Source organism: Giraffa tippelskirchi, chromosome 10, assembly GCF_054371585.1.
Source record: "Giraffa tippelskirchi isolate mGirTip1 chromosome 10, T2T-mGirTip1v1.2.pri, whole genome shotgun sequence".
Lineage (NCBI taxonomy): Eukaryota > Metazoa > Chordata > Mammalia > Artiodactyla > Giraffidae > Giraffa > Giraffa tippelskirchi.
The window spans coordinates 155,384,637-155,399,390 of record NC_137284.1 but is presented as its reverse complement, the minus strand read 5'-3'; the positions used below and the strand labels follow the sequence as shown (position 1 = coordinate 155,399,390).

At 43.9% G+C, this 14,754-nt stretch overlaps 1 protein-coding gene and 1 pseudogene across 3 annotated transcripts; one reads left to right on the top strand and one right to left on the bottom strand.

The window, feature by feature from the left end:
• Positions 1 to 610: 610 nt before the first annotated feature.
• LOC145523949 (sulfate transporter-like) lies at positions 611 to 2,720 on the bottom strand (annotated as a pseudogene).
• A 2,363-nt stretch (positions 2,721 to 5,083) lies between these two features.
• On the top strand, positions 5,084 to 12,194 carry GIMAP4 (GTPase, IMAP family member 4). 3 transcript variants are annotated; one of them, XM_081537318.1, is made up of 5 exons: positions 5,084 to 5,131; positions 5,294 to 5,496; positions 6,417 to 6,512; positions 7,838 to 7,891; positions 10,484 to 12,194. In XM_081537318.1, the coding sequence occupies exons 4-5, from the start codon at positions 7,852 to 7,854 to the stop codon at positions 11,401 to 11,403; spliced, it is 960 nt and encodes a 319-aa protein (XP_081393444.1). In that variant the 5' UTR covers positions 5,084 to 5,131; positions 5,294 to 5,496; positions 6,417 to 6,512; positions 7,838 to 7,851; the 3' UTR covers positions 11,404 to 12,194. The 3 variants fall into 3 exon arrangements, with proteins under 3 accessions (XP_081393444.1, XP_081393445.1, XP_081393443.1); XM_081537319.1 differs by having other exon boundaries at positions 5,294 to 5,554; XM_081537317.1 differs by lacking the exon at positions 5,294 to 5,496.
• The last annotated feature ends 2,560 nt before the right edge of the window (positions 12,195 to 14,754 follow it).

Genomic DNA, 14,754 nt, shown 5'->3' with positions numbered 1-14,754 from the left:
ACTCTTGGTAAGACTTTGCCTGGGAGGAACTGTCAGAGATCTGAGTGCCATCTCGGGGGTATGGGTGGGGGCAGGGAAGACAAGGACTAGGGAAGCCCAAAGTGAGCACCAGCTTGTCTAGTTATTACCCTGCACTTTGGAAGCCTCTTGACCTGCTGTTACAGGAGCAGACAGTATTCTTTCCCTACTTTCTTTCTACTCCCTCTCTAGGGAGCCATGCCAAACAGGCTCCAGCACTTCTCATGTAAATGCCATCTTTACCCCTTCACCTCCTGAGGAAGGAAGAGTCCAGACACTTATCTCCTAAAACAGGATGATCCCCTAAATTTGGAGGCTACTCTGCAGTTCAATTCAACAGATACTCATTTAATTCCATATGTGCAAGAAAGCTGAAAACCTCGGTAGCTTCTTCTTTTTGATTCTGCCTAACTAAAAGCTCTGCTGCATTTGTGTATCGACAAAGGCCATCAGCTTCAAAGGAACAGTTCTGTCCAGTCAAAAGGCCAAAATCTCCAGGGGGCAACAATTTCCAGGTCCATAGTACAAAATGCTGCACATCTGAAATTTTAAATAACTGGTTAGACAGTATTCCTCCCTTCCACCTACTTTCTCAGTCACTGGAAAAGCTCAGACCATTGGGAACATACATATCTTTCAAATTTTGAGAGTCTTCTGCAAAAGTCATGCTTCACATACACTGTAAAAGAGATTTTCTTCTTCATTTCTCCAATACTCTCCCTGGGCTAGGGAGTCCCTCACAGAGGGATTGCACTTAGCCAGCAGAACCTGGATGCCAACGGCTTCATAAACTCTGAGAACTTCTTTCATCATGTGGATCCCTGCTGTATCTAAAAGCTGTATTGCACTGCAGTCAGTCACGATGGTGTGGAACTCTAGGGAATCATGGGAAAGTCACACTGAAACTTCATCCTGGATTCCACTGACAGCAGCTGTTTCCCTTTTGATCCTTTTCTTTGCTACCTTCTTCTGAGCTGCCTATGAGATGATTGGATGACATCACCGACTCAATGGACATGAGTTTCAGCAAGCTCCAGGAGTTGGTGATGGTCAGGGAGGCCTGGCAGGCTGCAGTCCATGGGGTCGCAAAGAGTCAGACACGACTGAGTGACTAAACTGAACTGAACTTACTAAGACTGGATTGAGAGGGGGGTTGTTTTATAAAGAAGATTTAAAATATTCTCTGTTCATGTAATAGAGAGTGGATTCAAAGTGGACAACTTTGATGGCCAACTTAGCCTGACAGTTCTTGTAGGCAGACATGGATTCAAAGATTTCAGGCTCTTTTGTTGGGCCAAGCAATGAAGTCTTTGGCTTCTGAGTTTAGAGGATGAGCCAAAACATAGAAAAACCAACCCCAATAAGCATGCCTATTTCAGTAGTTAGTTCAGAGGACAGCACAGTACCAAACCAGATAACTGTATCCATTTGGCTAATCCTCCACATAGTTCATGGAATCTCTAGGCCAGGATATGGATTGGGTAGCCGTTCCCTTCTCCAGGGGATCTTCCCAACCCAGGGATTGAACTAGAGTCTCCTGCATCCCTGAGCTACCAGGGAAGCCCCACATCTTGGGCAGATTCTTAAATTTACACAGGGCTCTCCAGAGATTTGGCTTTCCAGGTGGTGCTAGTGGTAAAGAACCTGCCTGCCAATGCAGGAGACTTAAGAGACATGGGTTGTGTCTCTGGGTCAGGAAGATCCCCTGGAGGAGGGCATGGCAACCCACTCCAGTATTCTTGTCTGGAGAAGTTCCATGGACAGAGGAGCCTGGTGGGCTACAGTCCATGGGGTCACAAAGAGTCGGACATGACGGAGTGACTAACACTTTCACTTTCAGTGATGAATAATCCCCGCCATTATTCCAAGGGAGTCTGAGTCCAGGGAGATACTTGGCCTGAGATGTAACAGCTGTGAAGGAGGCACAGGTGACAAATCCACGCAGCAAGGCATCTGAGAGATAGACTGAAACAAAGCCCACTTGATAGAGCCCATAGCTGCCTGATAAACTCCAACCTTCAAGGTTACCATACTGTCAACTCTAATGTCATAGCTACTTGTGTTACATATCTTGCCTGATGTCTGGCTTAATAATGTGCTCTCATCTGAAACCATTCCCAAAGAAGGGGCAACATGGGCAGCGTCATAGACAGCTCCGTACAGTTCTCGGTCAACTACAGCTGACTGATCATAAGGCACAACACTCCAAAAATGCCCACAGAGATGTGATGGTAGGTCCCCAATAGGAAGTAAATGAAGCCGGGAAAAGAAGATGTGTGTAGACCATCGATATGTTCCTGGCCAGGCAAGAGAGAATAAGCAGTGAGCTGGGGCACCAACAAGATGCCCACAATCAAGCCAGACATGACAGCTCCTAAAATATTTTCCTTCAGATTATATTTTGGGAGCCACTGCAAAACAGGAAGAAAACCAAAAATGATATTTTGGGGTTTGGTTGGATGGCACTGGCAACTCTAGTTTTTTGTGGCAAATTGCCTGAAGTTAGTATCTGGTTTTTCTTAAGGCTCCAAGTGGACCCTAGGGTAGGGTCTGCATTGATCATTGGTCTCAAATTGCTGAAAGCTGTTACATGATTTCTCTTCATGCTCCAGAGGGATCCTACATGGAGAACTGTGTTGGTTATTTCCTTTAACAGAGTCCTCGGATGAAAGGTTATCTTGCTTTTTATTTTTCAAAGACATTTCTGGAGATAGATGTTCCAGCCTCCCTGAGCAAGTCAATCAGATTGGCGAATTCACACAGGAGCTCTCCAGTACTCAATGCAACTGGTCCAGGACTCTCTTCTCACTTTCTACCTTCAGGCCAAGCTAGTTTAGTGCATGCCTTCTACTTTGGAATAGCTCTCTGTGATTTCTGGGTCAAGAAACTTTTCCAAACCTCTTGAGTCTGGCCCTCCCCCATACAACCTGGCTTCAGGATGCATCTTCCACCATGGCGGGACTGAGGGGATAAGGTGGTGTGGGCAGAGGCAGCCCACCTCCAGGCCAGCATCCCTTTAACCCATCGATCCCTTGCCCACGCATTGCCTGGCTCCTGGAAGAGGAGAGCCCAGCCAGGCAGGACAAGGGAGTGGCATGCAGGCACCATCTGGGAGGTGCAGAGTGAAAACCCAGCAGGGTTTGTTAATATTTTGTTGAGGACTTTTGCATATATGTTCATCAGTGATATTGGCCTATACTTTCCTTTTTGTGTGTTATCTTTTCTGATTTGGATATCAGAGTGATGCTGGCCTCATACAATGAGTTCGGAAGTATTTCTTCCTCTGCAATTTTTTGAAATCATTTGAGAAGGATAGCTGTGAACATTTCCATAAATGTTTGGTAGAATTCACTTGTGAAGCCATTTGGTCCTGGAGTTTTGTTTCTTGGTCTGAACAACACATTCATTTTCATGATTAGTTATTGTGAAAGTGAAAGTCGCTCGGTTGTGTCTGACTCTTTGTGAACCCATGGACTACACAGTCCATGGAATTCTCCAGGCCAGTATACTGGAGTGGGTAGCCATTTCCTTCTCCAGGGGATCTTCTCAACCCGGGTCTCCTGCATTTCAGGTGGATTCTTTACCAGTATCCCCACCTGTCAAGTGGGAGACCAGGTTAGATTCTTCAATGGGGATACTATAGAACTGGTTATTGGTCTATTCATATATTTGATTTTTTCCTTATTCACTGTTGGGAGATTGTACCTTTCTAAGAATGTGTCTACTTCTTCTACGTTGTTCATTTTATTGGCAAGATTGTTTTGGCTATTCAGGGTCATTTGTGTTCCCAAACAAACAGCAAAATTCTGTGTTCTAATTCTGTGAGAAATGCCATTGGTTATTTGACAGAAATTGCATTGAGTCTATAGATTACTTTGGATAGTATAGAACAATACTGTGACAGACATTTTCACAATATTGATTCTTCCAATACAAGAACATATATATATATATGTATATCCTGTCTCTCTGGGTGGCTCTCCAAGATCAGCAAGTGGGTCTCCCTCAGGCTTCTGTCATATCACTGCTTCTGCACTGGGTCTCAGAGCATGACAGATTTTGTTCATGCCCTTTAAGAGTGGGGTCTCTTCTTCCCACACCTTCTTGCTCTCCCATGTGTAAGCCCTGTAGCCTTCAAAGTCGCATGTTTTGGGGCTTCTCAGCTCAGTGGTAAAGAATCTGCCTGCAACACAGAACACATGTGCTCAATCCCTGGGTCAGGAAGGTCCCCCAGAGAAGGGAATGGTTACCCACTCCAGGATTCTTGCCCGGAGAATCCCATGGACAGAGGAGCCTGGCGGGCTACAGGGCCAGACACAACTTAGCAATGACACAACAAAGTCAGATATTTTGGGGGCTCACCTTTCTAGTGCAGGACCCCCCCCCCACGGGGAGCCTGAAGTGGGGCCCAATCCCTTGCTCCTTGGGGAAAACCTCTGTTGTGATTCTCTTCCCATTTGCTAGTCGCCTACCTAGGGATGTGGGTCTTGACCTTACTCCCTCCTATCTGTCTTGCTGTGGTTTCTTCTTTTTGCCTTTAGTTGTGGAAAATCTTGTCTACTAGTTCTTAGGTCATAGTTGCTTTCTAGATACTTGTAATTCTGGCATGCCCGTAGGAGGAGGTGAACTCAGGGTCTTCCTACCCTGCCATCTTAGCCACACTCTGAGCGTCAGCACTCTGGTTTTGACCCAGTAGTTTTTTCTCGACTTTCACAGCATGACCCATCTTGTTTCTCTCCCTTTTGTAGTCTCTGCACGGCCTAGTATGGTAGCGACTAGGCAGGTGTGGCTATTCAACTGCAACTTTCAATTAAACAATTTGGAATAAAATTTAAAATTCAGTTCTTCAATTACACTTATTACATTTCATGAGCTCAATAGCCCATGTGGCTCAGGGCAACCATACGGAACCACACAAAACAGTTTCATCTTTGCGAAGAGTTCTAACTCTCTTAGATGATCACAGGCGCAGCAGGTCTTTTGCCTTGAGTTTGAATGGCTCCTCCCTCACTTCCTGTCTCCTCCCGCCTCCTCCTTTTAATAGCTTTGCATCACCTCCTGGTTTAGCCTTGTCTTCAAAGCAAGAGAAAGGAGCAGGCCCCAGATTTTCTAGGTAAGGGAAGAGGTGTGTTTGTGGGGGTGAGAGGGAAGGAGGGAAATGTGATTTGATGGATGGGGACTCTTCCCCTGGATCTATATCTTAAACCTCCTTGCAAACTTGCTCTCAGAATACATTTCTCATTGGGTTTCTGTTTCCTGTTTTTGATGATTTTAGGCTGTAATCTGTTTTGAAGGCTGAGCCCTACAAATTGATGCCTCTTTCCATGGTGACTGCTCAGAGGAAACTTGTACAAGCAAATGATTCCTCTCACCATTCATAGAATTTATAAGAAAACTTGAAGTTTTCAGGATTAGCATTGACCAAGCAGACAGAATTCATTCTGTGGGAAGCTGGTGGTGAGAAGAGCTCGAGGAAATGTAAGAGGCACAGCTCAGCACTTCCCCTGTTCCAAAGCCAGCACGCAGAGCAGGACCAGTGAGTCTGTTACCCAGTTAACTCTCTGCTTGGAGCTGCCCCTTTGACCTGCCTCCTCAGGGATAGTCTCTTCCTGGGCCTCATCCTGAGTTGGGAAAGAGAAGCTTTTAGAAGACAGGAGGAGGGAGATGCCAACCCATGTTACTGTCTACCATTCAGGGGAAGCAGGGGACCAATGAATGCTTGTTCCTTAGACAGTAGGAGGGGAATTTAGCCATCCAGTGTCAATGTGTAGAGAAGGTCAATCCTCTGCTTTTAAATCTGAACTAGGATAAACAGAACAGCATTAAAGAATGCTGAAGATGGAGTCCACAGACTGGACGGTAGACTTTAAGGAATAACCCAAGCCTTGTGTGTCCCTATTTCTGGTATCTTACTCCTTCTCCTAACGCCCACAACCAACATCAACTTTATGAACAAAGCTTATTCTTTAAAATTCGGTGATTTCACTTCCCAGTTTATAAGAAGCTGTTTCCTACTGTTATTCCTAATCGACTTTCAAAAGAAAGTATTTCAAATTTGTATTTGCTGCATTCCTATCAGATGACTCTGTCTTTACTAAAGAGCATTTTCAGAGTGTTCTAGTTAAAATCTGCTCTGCTAAGAATTCTTCAAATGGCTTTCTCCATTACCCAACCTTAATAGGTAGTGGTGAAAGAAAACATCTAAAATGTAATGCCATGTTTCAAGAGCAATGTGTTATTAATAAGGAAAAGATAAGTTTTTGCACAGCCAGATGCAAGCGAGACATAAAGCTCAGTCACAGAGGAGGCAAGAAACAGGGTTTTTTTTAATCATTTAATTTATTGAACAAATATTTTTTGAGATCCATGCCTTGTCCAATACTGTGTTTTTTTCCTAGGGAATAAGGGTGTATGCAAGACATAGACGGTTCACCATCACAAAGCTAACAGTCTACAAGGAGACAGTAAAAAAAATCAAACCACTTCCTATTGTGGTATGTATTCTATAGAAACTCTTGGGTGTGGTTAGAACAAACTCCACACCAAATCTGTCTTGTTGGTTGATGACGTGGGTGAAGAGGCCCCCTCTGGAGAAATAATGAAACACTGAGGCCTCAGGGCTGAGCATAAACCAGTTGGCCATTGGGTGGGAATGGGAGTGCTCCAGGGAGGGGGAAGTGCTCCTCAAAGGTCTAGGAGCTGGGGGGGGGGGGATGTCTTAGAGGATTCAGGGGACACTGAGGAGGCCAGTATGATTAAAGCTTTTTGAGAGAGAGAGAGAGAGAAATTGATCGTGCAAGGCCTTCGGGACCATTCCAAGGGCTTTCAACTATTTGGAAAAAAAAAAAACAAAAGCAATCAATTAGAAAATCTAAACCAGAAAAAAAACCAATTATCAAAAAGGCATCTGACTATATATAGAGAGAGTAACATGGAAATATACATTACCATATGTAAAATAGGTAGCCAATGGGAATTTGCTGTATGACTCAGGGACCTCAAACTGGAGCTTGGTAACAACCTAGAGGGGTGGGATGTGGAGGGAGGTGGGAGGGATGTTCGAGTGGGAGCAAACATGGGTAAACCTATGACTGATTCATGTTGATGTTTGGTAGAAACCAACACAATACTGTAAAGCAATTATCCTTCAATTATAAATTTTAAAAAGGCATCTGACTATTGAGTAGAGGAGGGATTGAAGATACAATATCATTTGGGAGCCTACTACATTGCAATCAAATGATGGGATTGGATTCACACGGAGATGGGGAGAAATGGATAATTTTTCATTTGGGGAACTAAAAATCCATAGGATTTGGTGATGGACTGTGAGTAAGTGAGGAAAGAATTGTTTTAGAGATGACCACAAGATTCTGCATGAGCCATTTCGTGATGCCGCTTACTGAAATGCGAACCAGGCTGGGGATGGAGGTCAGGGTTTCATTTTGTCCAAATCGATTTGAGATGCCCACAAAATTGCCAAATGGAGAATTTGAATGGGATAGAAAAGGTTGGAACTCTGAGAAGTGTCCAGGCTGCAGACTACATATAAATGGCATTCAGAGCAATAATTCACTGAATAGAGGGAAGGGCACCCAGAACCAGTGCCAAGGAAGCTCCTGAAGCACTTACACCTGTGTAAAGAAAAATGACAGAGTGAAAATGAGACTGAAAGCAGAAATAAGAAGTATTGGGACATAGAGGAGAGATCAAGTAGCAAGTTTATGAAAAAAGAGAAACTGTTCCTTACAGGAGGTCGATGTTTCCAGTTTATTCTGCATTTCCCTGTAATAACATAGTTATGTCTCTTTATTCCCAGGAATCCAAACCACAATGGCAGCCCAGGACCTCAGCGAACTCAGGACCAGCCACGGTGAGAGGCTGCTTGGGGAAGGCAGCCCAGGCTTGGGGCGGAGGGCTGGGACTCTCCTGCCCTGTCATCCAGCCAATCTGTACAAGAGCAAAACGTCTTCAACCACATTTCTCATTTTCCCTTCATTTGCTCTGCTCTCTCTTTCTCTCCACCCTCCACGCATCCTCCTTGTGGTGTAGCTTAACAGCGAGCAGGAGGAGAGTTCCAACACCCGGCCTGCTCCCGGGCTTGATGAGGTTTCTTAGTTGCTGCTTCCCATGATGTGGGCACACCGGGTCCGGGGTTGTGGCCTCCCAGGTGGTTTCCTGCTCCTCTCTTCAGCCCGATAGGACTGGGAAGGAGGAACATGGGGGTGGTCAATTCCTCATTCAGGCCCCTAATTTCCCTGCTCCCAGTGACCTCACTCTAAGCAACAAACTCAACAGACTGATCACTTCGTTTCTCATATAACCCTCCCTCTACCCTTTATCCTAGGAATAGATTCCATCATTTGAACTTTGGCTGGTTTAGCAAATCACCCCACAATTTAGGAACCTAAAACAGCAACCATTTAGTTTGCTCTTAATTTTGAGGGTCACTTGGGCCGTGCTTGGGTCTGGACCAACCTGGCTAATCTCAGCCAGACTGACTCATGTATGGGTGCCTGGCTGGTGGTTCAGGATGCAACACAATAATCTTGGATAGCCTCATAGACATGTCTGGTGGTCAACAAGCTCTGGGTCGGCCAGGCAGACAGGGATAACAGGGCCTTGTGTCCCTCTTCAAGCAGGCTAGTCCAGGGCAGTTGTAAGGTTCCAAAAATCAGAAAGAGAAGGCAAACCACAATGTGTGAGTGCTTTTGGATTCTCTGCTAACCATGTTTTCATGACCCTACTATCCAAAGCAAGTCACGTGGCCCAGTCAGACTGAAGGGTTGGAAAACAGACTCAGCATCTTGATGAGAGGAGCTGAGAATCCACCTTCCCAAGAGGCAGAAGTGCAGAGATGGACTCCTTCATGGCTATGGCTGCCATCTTCAGAGGTTGCCATCCATTCATTATCAGCATTGGCCAAACCTTGGTGCCTTTTTATTCCTGGGCCATGAGTTTTCTACAGCCTGTCTCTAAGGGCAATGCCTCTCAATGCCCTGGGATCTCCTTAGGTTGGAGCTTCTATTGTGAGGCTAACTATTAAGAATACTCTGAATTCTTATGTACATTTTTTTTCTTAGATAAATCTTAGCAATCCCATATCCAGTGTTTGCAGCACTGGGAAATTTACTTCTTTTATCTCAGGATTCTGGTTCTCAAATGGGGAAAACTCTGCCTTAGGGATTCAGGGATCAGCAAACACTTCATCAGAAAGTGTGTGGGAGATGGAGGTTAACTACAGATTTTGTGGACATCACAGGAGGGGTTTCTGCAAATTCCTGGTTCTGTTTGATTGATATTTTTTAAAGATTAGCCCACCTCACAGGACAGACTGAAAGGGACAAAATGGAAGTGGAGACACCTGTTAGGAGACTGCTGAGGCAGGGGTGGTGATGGAATCTGGACTGGAATGATGATCTTCAAAACAGAGACAGGTGAACAGATTTGGAACCAAGAGAACATGCTGATGGGTTGGGTCTGGAAAGTAGGGGAAAGAGGGGAGTCAAGGGTGACTCCTAGCTTTCTAGTCTGAGGACCTGGGTGAATGGTGATGGCTCTGAAAATAAACTGGAGTTGGTAACAGAGTCTATAATGTTGTACGTGGGATAATGTAGGCATTGTCTCAAAGCAGAAATGGGTAGGTATAACATTGGATTCTTCATGCAGGAATCAGACCCTTAAGTTCAAGGGCCAGCTGGCAAGGTCTGCCTTCTCGGAAAAACAGGCTTTCACATGTGATTGTCAATTGCCTTCTCTCTGGTCCTGGGTCTATCCCTGACAAATCCAGAGGACTTTGACTTTATAGACACATTGCGGAGATATGCAGAGACTTGCTGAATACATGCACAGAAAGAGCTGGTAGATGATTTGATGTTTAAATTCAGGCTTCAATTGCTGTACTCTACTGCTCTGATATTAACTTTCAACTTTCCTAGGAAGTCGAATATGCATAGTCAATTTTGTGTTACCTCCTATCTTATGAAGAACAGCTACTGGTAGCAACTCAGAGCCCTCTTCTTAATCACATTATTTCCTCTTCTATGAGCTGTTTGTTTCCACAAGGTCTGAGTAAGAAGCTGAAAGGGATCCTGAAAAATATCTGTTGTTATTGTTGTTCAGTTGCTAAGTCATGCCCATGGATTGCAGTATGCCAGGTTCCTCTGTCCTTCACTCTCTCCTGGAGTTTGCTCAAATTCATGTCCATTGATTTGGTGATGCTGTCTAGCCATTTTATCCTCTGCCACCCCCTTCTCCTTTTGCCTTCAACCTTTCCCAGCATCAGAACCTTTTCCAGTGAGTCTGCTCTTTGCATCAGGTGGCCAAAGTATTGGAGCTTCAGCTTCAGCATCAATCCTTCCAATGAATATTCAGGGTAGAATATTTATTCAGTGGGCGGGAGACTTTCAGGGAAGACAGTTGAAGTTCATTCTAACACTGGGACTTTTGTTTCCTGATGTTCCAGGACTTGCAAACCCCAGAGATTCCCAGCTGAGACTTGTATTAGTGGGTAAGACTGGGGCAGGAAAAAGCGCAACAGGAAACAGCATCCTCAGAGAGAAAGTGTTTTTGTCTAGCTTATCGGCTGCATCCATCACCAAGTACTGTGAGAAAGGAAGCAGCACCTGGAAGGGGAGAGAAGTTGTCGTCGTGGACACACCTGGCCTCTTTGACACGGAGCTCCCAGATGATGAGACTCTCAAGGAGATTACCCGCTGCATGGTGCTGACCTCCCCGGGGCCTCACGCTCTGCTCCTGGTCATCCCACTGGGCCGTTACACGGAGGAAGACCAGAAAGCCACAGAGAAGATCCTGACGATGTTTGGAGAGAGAGCTAAGAAACACATGATTCTCTTATTCACCCGGAAAGATGACTTAGACGGCACGGATTTCCATGATTACTTAAAGCAAGCTCCTACAGCCATCCAAGAGCTGATGCACAAGTTCAGAGATTGCTACTGTGTTTTCAACAACAAGGCCACAGGAGCTGAGCAGGAGAACCAGAGGGAGCAGCTGCTGGCCCTGGTCCAGGATGTGGTGGACAAGTGCAATGGAAGATACTACACAAATAGCCTGTATCAGAAGACCGAGGAGGAGATTGAGAAACAAATCCAAGTGTTACAAGAAAATTACAGAGCAGAGCTCGAGAGAGCGAAAGCTCAGATAAAACAGGAGTTCGAAGAGGAAATCGGAAAGCTGAAGGATGAACTAGAACAGCAAAAGCGGAAGGTGAAAATGGAAAGGCAACTGGCAGAAAGGGAGGCTCACTGGGTTTCAAGACAGCGAAGAGCCAGAGATGATGTTTTGAGTCAGAATGAGATACTTGAAACCATCTTTACCTTGTTACAGTTTGCTTCCTTTGTCTTCTCTCTGTTTAAGGATTAAACTTCGTGAAAATCTGTCTGTATTTCCTGCATATTTTCGGGTGGTCCTGCCCCATGTAAGTCAGAGCATTCTCCTTTTTCTCTGAGACTCTCAGGGCTAAGGAGAGTAAACTTCACTATTGATAACTGGTATATGTTTGATTGATGTAACAGGAAAGGGATAAATTCTCAACTTGTGAAACTCTAAAGAAGAAAGTATTGATGCTCCCTCATTTGTGAATTCTTTCTCAGAGACACCAAGAGAGGGAATGCGGGAGACCAAAGAAGATGACCCGAGCTTTCTCTATTTATCCCTAGAAAAAATTTCTCCTCTAGATTCTTTCTAGATTCGTAGGTGATCTTCTCCTACAGCTTTTTCTCACTTATTTTGTCTTTAGACGGCATTGATCATCTTTCCCTTACAGTTTATTAGAAAGATCAATTCTTTCCATTAGTTAAGCTTACAGAAGAAGATATGATAGAAATCTTTCTAGATAAATGGAAATTTGTCCACTTATAATTGTACTGAAAGGCTCAAATTGGTCCTTATCAACTGACCATTACGAACAGAGTTTTCTGACAAATAGATCTTTCAGAACTCAACTACCTGAAATGCCAAAAGGTGCAAAACATATTCAACAGGTAAGAGAATAGTGCTTGGTGTATTCAGATGTATCTGTAGGAAATCTTTGACCAACACCAACCAGTTTGCTGAATAACCAGTTCTCTCCTTTTTCTGTGAAACTAACAGCTGCCCCATGCAGATGAATTGTTTCCTTATTGTTAGTTTAATAAAACTTTTCTGTTCTCTCATACTTGTGCAAATTGGAATCTGTTCCCCCCCCAACCCCCTTGGAAAGCACCACTACTCCTTCTAAGAACACAGGGATGAATTTCAGTTTTTTGTAAAAGTTCAAGATGATTCTGGTGTAGAGTTGGTCCACCCTCCAGACATCTCACCTCCCCTTTTCCCCCGGAAGTTTTGAGCCACATTCTCAACCCCTCTGTCAGTCAAAGTCTACATTCTCCTTGGATTCATCCATTATGTATTGGTAGAAATTATGTGTAACTGCAGTTTCTGAGACCTTTGTGGCTTTCCTGCTGCAAAAATTCTTTAAATCTATGGATAAAAATAGAGACGTCCCTGTCCCTTTTCTCCTCTTCCAATGGGTCCTCTTCACCCAGTAATGTGTAGGCTTTCCCCAAGCACATTTCCATGTTCTTCCAACATGGTCTGGAGGTCACATGTGACCTATGCCAACTCTCTTTGCTTGGTCATCTTAAAATTATCTTCTCCATGCCCTAACCCATTCTGTCCAAAAGAGGACATACACCTTGCCCTGATTTCCCCCAAACACACAGGACTGTACATTTAACACAGCTGCTATTTATCTAGAGCTGACTCACTTTGCTGTACAGTAGAAACTAACATACTATTGGAAAGAAACTATTGCTGTTGTTGTTCAGTCACTAAAGTGAAGTGAAGTTGCTCAGTCATGTCCGAATCTTTGCGACCCCATGGACTGTAGCCTACCACGTTCCTCTGTCCATGGGATTTTCCAGGCAAGAGTACTGGAGTGGGTTGCCATTTCCTTCTCCAGAGGATCTTCTTGACCCAGGGATTGAACCCAGGTCTCCCGCATTGTAAGCAGACACTTTACCATCTGAGCCGCCAGGGAAGTTAGCAAAGGCTCAAGGATACGAGAAGGACCTGGCAAAGAAGCGCAGGACTCCACCAGAGGCAGTCACTCTGAGCGGACAGATTCGGTTTCCCTCTGCAGAACGTGGGAGGACTTGGTCTCTACGGTTTTCATCATCAGCATTTCAGTCAAAATTCTTAGGTTTGAATTTAACATGCTATTGTATTACAACTTTCCACAAGCAAATATTCAACCAAAGAACTACATATACGCCTCAAAGAAAATTAAATTCAGATTTAAGATGAAAAAAAAAAGCTAGCTGCAGTGATAATTTTCAGTATAAATCATTCAATTATTCTTATTCTTGCATCCCAGGTTAATGCTGTAGATGAGACAAAGAAAATCATTCTGCTATTTATTTCCCATCTCATTACTTTAATCATTTCATCAAAATAATCTGAACATGGGTATATGAGTACTTGTTTTGTTTTAAGAATGTGCAGTTTAAAAGTCCCTGAGACACATCCAAGAATGGATTAAAATGTATTCAATGTAATTCCATCTATGGGGTCTCAGAGTCGGCCATGACTGAAGGGACTTAGCAGCAGCAGCATTAATGTAATTATTCACCATTCTTTGGCACTGGCTTTCTTTGGGATTGGAATAAAACTGACCTTTCCCAAACCTGTGGCGATTGCTGAGTTTTCCAGATTTGCTGGCACACTGAGTGCAGCACTTTAGCAGCAGCATCTTTCAGGATTTTAAAGAATGCAGCTGGAATTCCATCTCCTACCCTAGCTTTACTAATTACCAAGGACTTGGCTCCCTTCCCTGATGCTTAAGGAATGTGACTTTAAAAAAAAGATATGCATGATATATATACACATATATAATATATATATAATAATATTTACAATTTTCCATGCTGTGTTTAGAAAAAGCAGAGGAACCAGATATCAAATTGCCAACATTTGTTGAATCACAGAGAAAGCAAGGGAATTGAAGAAAAACATCTAATTCTGCTTCATTGACTATGCTAAAGTGTTTGACTGTGTGGATCACAACACTGTGATCTTCAAGAGATGGGAATATCAGACCTTCTCACCTGTCTCCTGAGAAATCTGTTTGCAGGTTAAGAAGCAGCAGTTAGAACCTTGCATGGAAAAACAGACTGGCTCAAAATTGGGAAACGAGTACAACAAAGCTCAGCCTGTTTACTTAACTTATATGCAGAGAACATCATGAGAAATGCCGGGCTGGATGAAGCACAAGCTGGAATCAAGATTGCCAGGAAAATATCATAACCTCAGACACGCAGATGATGCCACCCATATGCCAAAACTCAAAGAGGAACTAAAGAGCCTCTTGATGAGGGTAAAAGAGGAGAGTGAAAAAGCTGGCCTAAAACTCAACATTCAAAAACCAAAGATCATGGCATCTGGTTCCATCACTTCATCCCAGTAGAAAGGGAAAAAGTAGAAACAGTGACAGATTTTCTTTTCTTGGTCTCCAAAATTACTGCAGATGATGACTGCAGTCATGAAATTAGAAGATGCTTGGTCCATGGAAGGAAAGGTATGACAAATCTAGACAGTGTATTAAACAGCAAAGATATCGCTTTGCCAACAAAGGTCTGTATAGTGAAAGCTATAGGTTTTCTAGTAGTCATGTATGGATGTGAGAGTTGGACTATAAAGAAGACTGATCGCCAAAGAATTGATGTTTTTGAAATG